We start from the raw sequence: 9,976 nt of genomic DNA on the forward strand, positions 1-9,976 counted from the left end.
AGCAGCTTTAAAATCGATAAAAAGATGGTGAGTATCGATTCTTCTCTCTCGGGTCTTTTCCAAGATTTGGCGCATGGTGAATATCTGGTCCATTGTAGATTTTCCAGGTCTAAAGCCACACTGATAAGGTCCAATCTGTTCGTTGACGGTGGGCTTTAGTCATTCACACAATACGCTCGACAAAACCTTATATGCTAAAAATGATGATGATAAAAAAGCGACTAGATTTCGGTTTATTCCCGAGTTGGAGGTGGATGCTTGTTCGGAAATGAATTTCAACTCAACACTTTGGCGTTAAGAAATATTTTCAGATACTCCTGAAAGAGTGAACCAAATAGGAGCTGTAGAATGGGATTCCAAAGGTGTAAGTAGCCTCAGGTCCCATATCACTAACGACTGCTGAGAGTATGTACATTCCTTATTTCAGTTTCCTTGTTTACTTCACAACTTGACGAGCATTCTTTCTATTGTCAATAAGCGAAACAATTTCTTAAGGCCACAATGTATTATCGTCATTAGTTCCATGCAATGGAAAGCATCACACTTCTGGTACACGACAACAAAGTCAATAGGATGTTGTTAGCGGACTCGGGTGCTTGGTACATGACTGATAAGCAACTGTCAAAGCGAGCGGCAGACGTTCGCCAAATGCAACTCATAAATAGTTAACGAGTTGTAACTGCATACCAGAGTAAACAAAACAACAACTACGAGATAAGAAATGTAATGCACTTTACCCACTGCAATTACACATGTACTATACCCATTCGAAGATTGCACGCGGTATTGCAATTGCACGGCGACTTTCCGGGCGTATAAATAATGGCGACGGCACATGCATTCAGCATAGTGCAAGAGTACTTTGCATAGAATTGTAACAATATCTAGAAGCCGACTACGATTAATATCCGTTATGTGGAAAGTTTTCACTCTACTTGTCCTGTGTCTTTGGAGCACGCAGTGTGAGGCCACGAGGAGTGTCTTTGTTGAGCCGGCATGCAGTTGGGAGGAAACAAGTAGTTATCAACTTTGCCAAGATTTCCGCGATATACGCAATCTCATCGATCCCAACACATTGGTCTACTACATCTCTTATGGCTACTTTAGGGACGCGGAATTCAAGAGGGCCATGGACTTCATCAAGACTGACAGATTCCAGTCGGTGTCACAGCAACTTGCCGATACTGCCGCCTACCGGCAACTGCTTAGACGCTTCGCCGATGCTGGCGTGAGCACGGAAACCATTGCTAGTGTTCAGGATATTTTCAATTGCCTGATGATTTCGCAACCCACATATGGTGATGAGGAGGAGATTGTCGAATTGGAAATGCAATCGCTTGTGGTGCCGCGTACCTTGCAAGATGTCGCTACGAATTTGTTCAACGCCATTCCACGTGCGAAGCTTCGCTCCTTGATACGCAGTAAGCAGCAAGATAGTGATCAGTTCGCCAGGTTCTATCGCACCATACGTGACAGTGGCTTCCGTCGTGATGTAAAGAAACTATTCGTAAGTATAGCGAGACATGAAGAGGGGTCAACATAAACATCAGTTTCATAACGATTAATTGTTTCCAGAAATCATACGAAGCAAAGTACCCGATTAGTGTGATGAAACGCAATAATATTGATCTGTGGAAATTGCTGCAATTGGCCTACAAAGTCATCGATAATAGTTCCCCTTACTGAGCTGTGGTTTCCCGTTGACTAAAAGCAGATCATTTGACACTTTGACAGCGATGCAAATAAATTGAGTAGAATTCGTACAATAATTGTGACTTATTATTCTTTTTCTATAAAGACTTGTCTAATTGATTTATTGGACAGTAGTACGAAGTATCGTAAGGAAGGATAGATCTCTGCAATTTTTATAGGAAGTTTCTTCTCACGAATTATTTAACGAAGTAGATTTCTCCTCAAGATACCAATTCGTTTAACACAATACAGCAAGTGAATTGCTATGGAGCACATAACTTTCTACTTTCCATGTCAAAACACACTTCAAGCGACAATTAGCGTATTCAGCAGCAGATAGTCAAGGCCTTGTAAGCCACGCTGCAGGCATAGGCCTTGCCGCCCCTCAAACTCACAGCAAATCAAAGTAAACGATCAGCTTGATATGCTTTGGCATAAGTGACTTTTTCTCTCTGTTCTTCAGTTAGAATGCGCCCCCGGCATTAGGCAGTCCTCTAGCCACCGCTAAAGATGAAAGCATTGCCCGAAATTCATGAGCCCATTTGTATTCGATCTGAGTTTGCATTGCTTTGCATTTCATTATGCCAGGCGCCGTGCGAATCGTCTTGCCGAAATCAGTTTGTGCCGTTGCTGTGAAAAGGTGGACGCAATTGTGTTGCAACCTTTGCAACATTTGGATATTTGCACTACAGTCCCATGCAATTTTGCTCGTTATTCCTGCATACCAAATCGAAGCGAACACTTGCAGCCCGGGTCTATGTGCCTCAAAGCTCTTCGCAGCGAACGAAGCTCGGGCAGCAGTCAGAGGAGCGCACAACTGGAATGAGTAACTTGGGTGCTATAATGACGGTATTGCTGTCGGTCAGCTCCTACTTTCTCGCTCTTAATGCCTTCCGATTTCCGCTAACTTAGCGCCAGTCTCGCCTTGACGATGTCTGTGCATTTGAGCTTTGCATTCGCACTCGAATCTATCGTGATTGCATTGTAATGCCATTTAACTTGAATTCAACTCGGATGTGAGAGTATGTGAGCTGGGTAAGCAAGGGTTTAAGTTGAAATTTAACAGCGCTGTGTTCAAACGGCTTGGCGTTCTTTGGTCTGAAGTGACGGGGCACACTTTGGTCTCACTCGCAATACAATAAAATAGGGAAACTGTTTCAGCAGGGTAGTGCTGGCTTCTAGCATATAAAAATTCTCGGTCATTTGAAGCAGGAAAATAGACTTCATAAATATAACGGTAATCTGTGAACGTTTCATGGTCTACAGCGTTGCTCATTACATTGATTGGCATTGCCTAAGGTTGGGGTACGGTCTTTGTGGATGAGTGTTATAGTACTATGCCAAATACACATTCTACTACATTCTAATTCGACTTAATATTAAATGTTCTTTCCGCATGTGCGACTTCAATCTGGCGTAAGACATTTATTTGTTAGCGGAAATGCGCTATTATTTATAGAGATTTTCCAGCTAAAGGCGTATGTAACGGTACACGCCCTGTGCGACATTACCATACGTAATCGCACCTAATAATGTGTGTACGAGTATGTGACGTGGCAAATGTAGTCGAAGGCTTCTTACGCCTTGGCAATTTGCACTACTTATTCTAATATGAAAACATATCCGGCCCAGCAAACATAGTGACAACAACAGCAAAGGCAGAAAATGAAACGAATGAAAGTGAAAATAAATGCAAAATGAATGCAAAGGAGCGCAGGAAATGAAAATATAGACAATAAAGCGAAAGTGCTTATCCGGATTTAGACGAAATAAAAACAATATGTGGGCATATTGAGCTCATTGAGCCCACAGGCAAGGCAAGGTATTATATATGCGTCAATGCTGAAATGTTGGCTGCCTTTGGCGCGTATTGACAGCAGCAGGAGTGGAAAAGTTCGACGTCCGTCGGCCAAAAGAAACATGTACAATGTGACCGCAGGCTTTTAAGGGAAATAGACGAAAATACACGCTGAGCATTGCATACAGATTCGCATTGTAACTTAATCGTGCTTGCAAATGGCTGTGCGTATACGTATACATATATACAAAGCAAATGTATTTATATGTATGTATATAAACAACAAAGTTATAAACAAATAAATTTAAGCTTTCAGAGTTCAATCACAATCTTTGCGTGAGATTGGGTTTGCGTGTGTAGAAAGGAACGTTCGTTAAGGAGTTGCTGTAATGGCTTGTAGATAATTGGAATTCGCTGCAGTTGGCTTAAAGTGTAAAAGAATAACTGTTTGTGGGTGTTCTGCACTCATATTGTCTCAAAAAATGTTTGACCTTTTCATAAACCTAACCATGTATATATCCATTTGAAAAAAAAATGTTAAACTATTTACATCAGTCATTTGATTTTTCGAAGTTTATTCACATGAAGCCCAACAATACCCCAACATTGGATAATCGTAAAATATGCTTAATACTTTTGTATTAATAACTGAATTGTTGCAGTTCCTTGTAAGTTAATACTCGTTAGCGTTATGAAATACCTAAAAAACCGTGCTAAATCGAAGTTGGAATAATCTGGCAGAAGAACCAATCAAAAAGTTGCCGCTCGCTAATCCTCATTACCAAGAAACAACAAAACATTGCCTCACAGGAATTCAGTTATGCGACTGTGCTTAGTCACACCCTGTAGGGAAATATTATACTGTAACTGGTGAGATAGGAAACTTTAAAATTTTTAAATGATTGAGGCCTTCGAATGCTGTTTAAACTTTTAAGACCCTGAAAAGGCACATACATATTTCTTCGATATATAACTCTTAACCCCTCAACAGAAAACTCCTGCATGAAAACTAATGACCCATGAACTCAAATTTAGTTGTCATTATAGGCCCCACAGGGTATTTACTGCTGTTTTTGAACACCAAACATTTAAATGGAATACAATTTATTGTGTTGAGCTTTTATCCTCTTCACTTGAAATTATGTTTTGAAATAGCATACGTTTTCCTATTAAAATATCAGATGATTTCACGTTACTATTGTGAATCAACAAAGTTTTTAACAATAACTCATTAAAGCAAAAGGTAACTGCGTAATAAAGGGTATTAATAATACGCGTCTCATATATATTACGTCTATAGTGATGATAAATTATCACTTCAGGTCAGGATTGTATATATTTATGCAGGGCCGATGACCATAAGCGAAAGTCAATGCTTCCGTTAATTATTTAATGATATTCCCTCCATCCCTTGAAGTCTTTTAAGTCTATCTGCATAGGAAAAGCTTCATTTTAATTTTGATCTCTAAACTCATTTATTTACAAGTAAATTTCGAGATTGTGCTAACCCGATTTATTTTATATTTAGTATTATATTGACTGTTTTAGAAAATATGACAAGGCCAGATTTTCCTCTACTACGGTATCATTCAGAAGTACTTATAGCAACTATCCCAAAAATAACGCAAAAATAGAACATTCCGTTGCCTGTTTTTCATGTTTATGGCGCATTAACGGTAAAATTATAAATTTTCCGGCATATATTAAAAGTAAGTGATCTAAAAATATTACGGTGAATAAGTTAATTGCTGTTACTGAGATTTACTTTAAAGCGGATACTAAATTGTAGAAAATAAGCCTTTAATTATAGATTAAAAATACACGATAAATATCTGCAAATTAAATGTACTTCCACACAAATGCACAGTTTTAGCTACAACTAAATTCTAGTTGTTGTTGCAAGCCACTTTTGAACTAATATTTGGGGATAAATTAACAGTTCCCACAATTTTAAACACTTCACTCGATTAATTATATCAGGTTTCCTCGATTATTTTAATAAGATTATTTAACCACCTTCTAATTGGTGTTGATGACTATAATTGCATGCTTCTTCACTATTTATTAATGTATTTTCTACGGCAAAAACGTCCATGGAGTGCCTAAAAATACATAATTTTCGTAAATAATTTTCCCATTCTATATTTTATGAATGAATTACATTTAAAATAATGAATAAATTGCTGGTTCTTATGAATAATAAATGCGCAAATGTGTTAACACTTCGGACACCTACAGTCATGGACATAAAAATTCGGACAACAGATATAATATTAATATGATTTCAATATTATAAACTCATACTAAAGACTGCCTATAATATAAATTCGGATATTTGGATGGATAATAATTGAAAAAAGTAAGGTGGAATAAATAATTTTTTGATATTAATTATTGTGTGTCCCCCCATAATGTGATGAGTGTTCCTTTAAATTGCAAAACCCTTTTCGTAAATAATTTTTTTCTTAAACGTATGAATAAATATTACTTGAAATTGAAATTTTTTATTCAACTGTCCGAAACATTTTGGCATCGACTGTGCTCAAAACTTATCTATATGCATGTCGAGCCTATATAAATAAGGCTTCCATTTGCATCTAGTAATTTATTCATAGATTTCCTGTTGCAAACGACTATTTGAGCATTTTGCTGATTGAAGCTTCCGTTTGTCATTTGAAATGAATAACTCACCTCCGGTGGATAGTCGTCAGTTTTTCCGCACACACTGGCGCTTGTGGTTGCTGCTGGGTTGTGTACGTGAACCGGTGCACTACCAGTTGCTCTACCGCCTCTACAGCACCGTCGTCAACGCGCTCATAATGCTCTTCTATCCGGGCACCATACTCATAGCCCTCTACAATAGCGCCAACCTAACGGATTTTCTACAAACGCTGCCCATTTGCGCCGCTGCACTCGCCTGCAGCGCCAAATACATAAGCTACTATCGGCGGCTGGGCTTGGTGCGGCAAGCGGAGCAGATCTTCAATGCTTTGGATGAGCAAGTGCTGCTGCCCGAAGACCGTGAGTTCTACGCTGGCATTCACCGAGGCACTAACTTAATTCTGAACACACTGCGCGGCCTCTGCATCTTCTTTATGGCCATTACAGTCATGGCGTTTGCTTCGTCAATTGAGGAGCGCGGTTTGGCCTTTGCCATCGAGTTGCCGTTCGATTGGCGCAAGTCGTCGGTGGCGTATGTTGGCGCTGTTGGATTGGAACTGTTGCTGCTAAGCTGCGATCTCTTGCAGAGTCTGGCGAACGATTCCTTTCCGGCGATTGCGCTGTGTGTACTATCGAACCACACGCGCTTACTGGGCGCTCGCCTGGCTCGGATCGGCCATACCAGTAAGGATGTGCAGGCGAATATTCGCGAAATGCAGCGCTGCATTATTGACCATCAGCGTTTGTACAGGTGAGTGGTCTCTTCGAAGGAGAGTAAACGAAAAGCCTTTGTAATTCTTTTTATAGATTGCAGGCAATCATAGAAGAAATAATATCAATGCCGGTGTTCATTCAGTACGCTGTCACCGCTTTTCAGGACTGTTTCACGCTGATAACATTTATATTCTACACGAACACCGTTTCCGATAAAGTGTTGTATTTGACCTATTTATTGGCTCTGCAGCTGCAAATATTTCCCACCTGCTACTATGGCACCGCTTGTGCCCAATCGATGGACGATCTGCAGCAGGAGATTTACGCCAGCAATTGGGTTGAACAGAATCAGGTGTATCGCCGTTTGGTGACCATATTCTCTCAGCGCACTCTGAAAAGCACAACAACCTACGCAGCGGGGCTCATTCCCATTCACTTGAGCGCATTCGTGAAAACCCTACAGGGTGCTTACTCCTTTTACACATTTGTGGACGGCGTAAGAAAGGTGTAGTGAGGCAGATGTTTGGAAAATAAATGAGGATAAAAAAAGTGGTGATGAGATAAACTACTCTTGAATCTTAAATAAATACAATTCCTGTACCGTTGGTTTCGATATACATCTTTAAAACTTGTCTTCGTACTTACGACGGATTATTAGAAACCATATTCCAGATGATCTATTTCTCTGATAAAATATCTAATATCGTTTTTTGGGGTACAATGACGAAGCACTTCCTTAGATGGCAAGGAATATCTGTAGACATAATATAAAAATCGTTTGACCTTCAAGAGTTTCAACGTGGAAATGCTAGCAGTAGTTATGGCAGCATTGAAAACTTGAAATTATCAGATCATTGAGAATAATTTAGTTGATCGTACATAACAACGTCTTAGTAGTCGGGGGCGAAGTAGTAGCTCCCAGCATGATACAGATAGTTTCTGAAAAAATAATCGAATTGGAAAGCAATTTTTTCAGTTTTTTACCACAAAGGTCCTTTAGGGACGCTAATTCATCTAGAGCGCAAGAGAGAGAAAGAGAAGTCAAGTTTTGTCAAGATTTAGGTTAATTTTTAATCAAGTTGTCCATAGACAGTCTTCCCAATATTAGTTGGTGGCATCATTTGAATACTTTTTAACATATTTAATAGCGCATTTATTTCATTTATTTTAAAGTTTAAGAATCAATTATTGTAGATAATCGGAACTCATCGCGGTCACTTGTCTGATTTTCGATTAAATATGCCTGAAATCATGTAATTGCTTCATTAGCGGTCACACGCAACACCAATTATGGAATTAAGTTATTAATTGTCTCGCCAACGCATAACGCAAGCCAAATTCACATGAGCTTGCCCTCATTAGCAACTATAAATACGAAGGCGAAATTATTGAAGTCGTATTAATTCCCACTTGAGTACCGTTATCCAGTGAGTTAGCTATGAACCAGCCAATAAACAGCAACGTCTTTTTTAAAATCCACTGGTTGGGCTTTCGAATTTGCGGTGGCGACTCAACCGTGAACAAATATCGTCTAGTCTATTTGGCGTACGCGCTTATGGTCACGGTGCTGGTCACCGTCTGCTATCCGCTGCACCTGGCGTTGGCGCTTTTCCGCAACGGTTCACTAGGCGGCAATATCAAGAATCTGGCTGTGTGTGTCACTTGCATTGCCTGCAGCTCGAAGTTCCTGATTTATACGCGGAAGTTGAGGATTATGCACGAGATTGAGCAGACCTTCGCGGAGCTGGATGCGCGCGTGAGCAGCGAGGTGGAACGCAAATATTTTGCTCGGCTGCGCATAAGCGTAAGGAATGTCGTCTCTGTATTCGTATGTGCCTATGCTGCGGTCGGTATGACGGCTGAGCTGGCGTTCCTCTTGAGCAAGGAACGCAGTCTATTGTATCCGGCCTGGTTTCCATTCGATTGGCGTGCGTCCACACGAAATTTCTACGTGGCTAACGTGTACCAATTCGTCGGTATTTCCTATCAGATTTTCCAAAACTTTATTGACGATACCTTTCCACCCATAACATGTTGCCTGCTGTCTGGTCACATAAAATTGCTCGGTATTCGTGTGTCTCGTATTGGCTATGATTGCGTGAATAGGCAGGATAATGAGCGGGAGCTCGTGCGTTGCATCAAGGACCAGAAGAATCTGTACAAGTGAGTGTTAGAAGAAAATTTCAAAGTGGTTCTGATGAGTTTTCTGTGCGATTTCAGGTTATTCGTTCTGCTGCAGGAAGTTATGTCCTGGCCGATGTTCATTCAATTAACTGTTACCGCCTTCAATATCTGTGTGGCTATGTTCGTGATGCTGTTCTTTGTGGATACACCTTTTGAACGACTCTATTATTTGGTGTATTTTGTGTCGATGCCTCTGCAAATATTTCCCATCTGCTATTATGGCAGCAGTCTTCAGCATCTCTTCAGCCAACTGCAGTACGACGTGTTTCGTTGCAATTGGACCGATCAAACTCCGCGCTTCAAAAAGCAAATGATGCTCTTTACGGAGCGCGCCTTGAAAACTACCACCGCCTTGGCCGGTGGCATGATCAAAATACATCTCGACACCTTCTTCGCTACTGTTAAGGGCGCCTATTCGCTTTTTGCTGTCATCATGAAAGTCAAGTAGGCGATCCATGAGTACTGGCTCGTTTTATTGAAAAGTCTAAAAAGTGTTGAGTTTAGCTTGTTGCATTGGTTTAAAAAAAATCACCTACTAGATTATTCTAAATACATATCTAACATAAGAGTAATAAGGCTAAGCAATGTTGCATTTCCAGAGAGCACTAATCTGCTACTCAATGCTAGTTGAGGTTGTGGTTACTAGAGAACGATATGTACAGAGTACTTCCAGTTCTCCGGTCTCCGTTCTAAATGTGCAGTACCAGAGATTACTTAAAAGTTAACCAGTCCCTGATCTCTTAAGGTAATGTTATCCGAAATATCGGGTAAACCGTGCTACTTATAACAATTTCTCAATTCTGTTCTTCTCAGCATGTAGGTAGGCATTTCCTGTGATCTACCAAAACTGTATGGACTACCGGATTTCCATGTAAATACCACTGTGTATTTGTGTTGTTACACCGCTGTTTAGTTCCATACACATTC

At 40.2% G+C, this 9,976-nt stretch overlaps 3 protein-coding genes across 3 annotated transcripts; all 3 read left to right on the top strand.

Moving 5' to 3' along the window:
- The first annotated feature begins 831 nt into the window (after positions 1-831).
- On the top strand, positions 832-1,769 carry LOC105221255 (uncharacterized). Its single transcript, XM_011198071.3, has 2 exons — positions 832-1,507; positions 1,576-1,769. The coding sequence occupies exons 1-2, from the start codon at positions 914-916 to the stop codon at positions 1,684-1,686; spliced, it is 705 nt and encodes a 234-aa protein (XP_011196373.1). The 5' UTR covers positions 832-913; the 3' UTR covers positions 1,687-1,769.
- A 4,399-nt stretch (positions 1,770-6,168) lies between these two features.
- LOC105221489 (odorant receptor 59a-like) lies at positions 6,169-7,376 on the top strand. Its single transcript, XM_011198519.1, has 2 exons — positions 6,169-6,902; positions 6,959-7,376. Exons 1-2 carry the CDS (start codon positions 6,169-6,171, stop codon positions 7,374-7,376), a joined length of 1,152 nt encoding a protein of 383 aa, XP_011196821.1.
- A 927-nt stretch (positions 7,377-8,303) lies between these two features.
- On the top strand, positions 8,304-9,497 carry LOC105221490 (odorant receptor 59a-like). The gene is made up of 2 exons (XM_011198520.3): positions 8,304-9,028; positions 9,086-9,497. The coding sequence occupies exons 1-2, from the start codon at positions 8,304-8,306 to the stop codon at positions 9,495-9,497; spliced, it is 1,137 nt and encodes a 378-aa protein (XP_011196822.1).
- Positions 9,498-9,976: the final 479 nt, after the last annotated feature.

Source organism: Zeugodacus cucurbitae, chromosome 6, assembly GCF_028554725.1.
Source record: "Zeugodacus cucurbitae isolate PBARC_wt_2022May chromosome 6, idZeuCucr1.2, whole genome shotgun sequence".
Classification (NCBI taxonomy): domain Eukaryota; kingdom Metazoa; phylum Arthropoda; class Insecta; order Diptera; family Tephritidae; genus Zeugodacus; species Zeugodacus cucurbitae.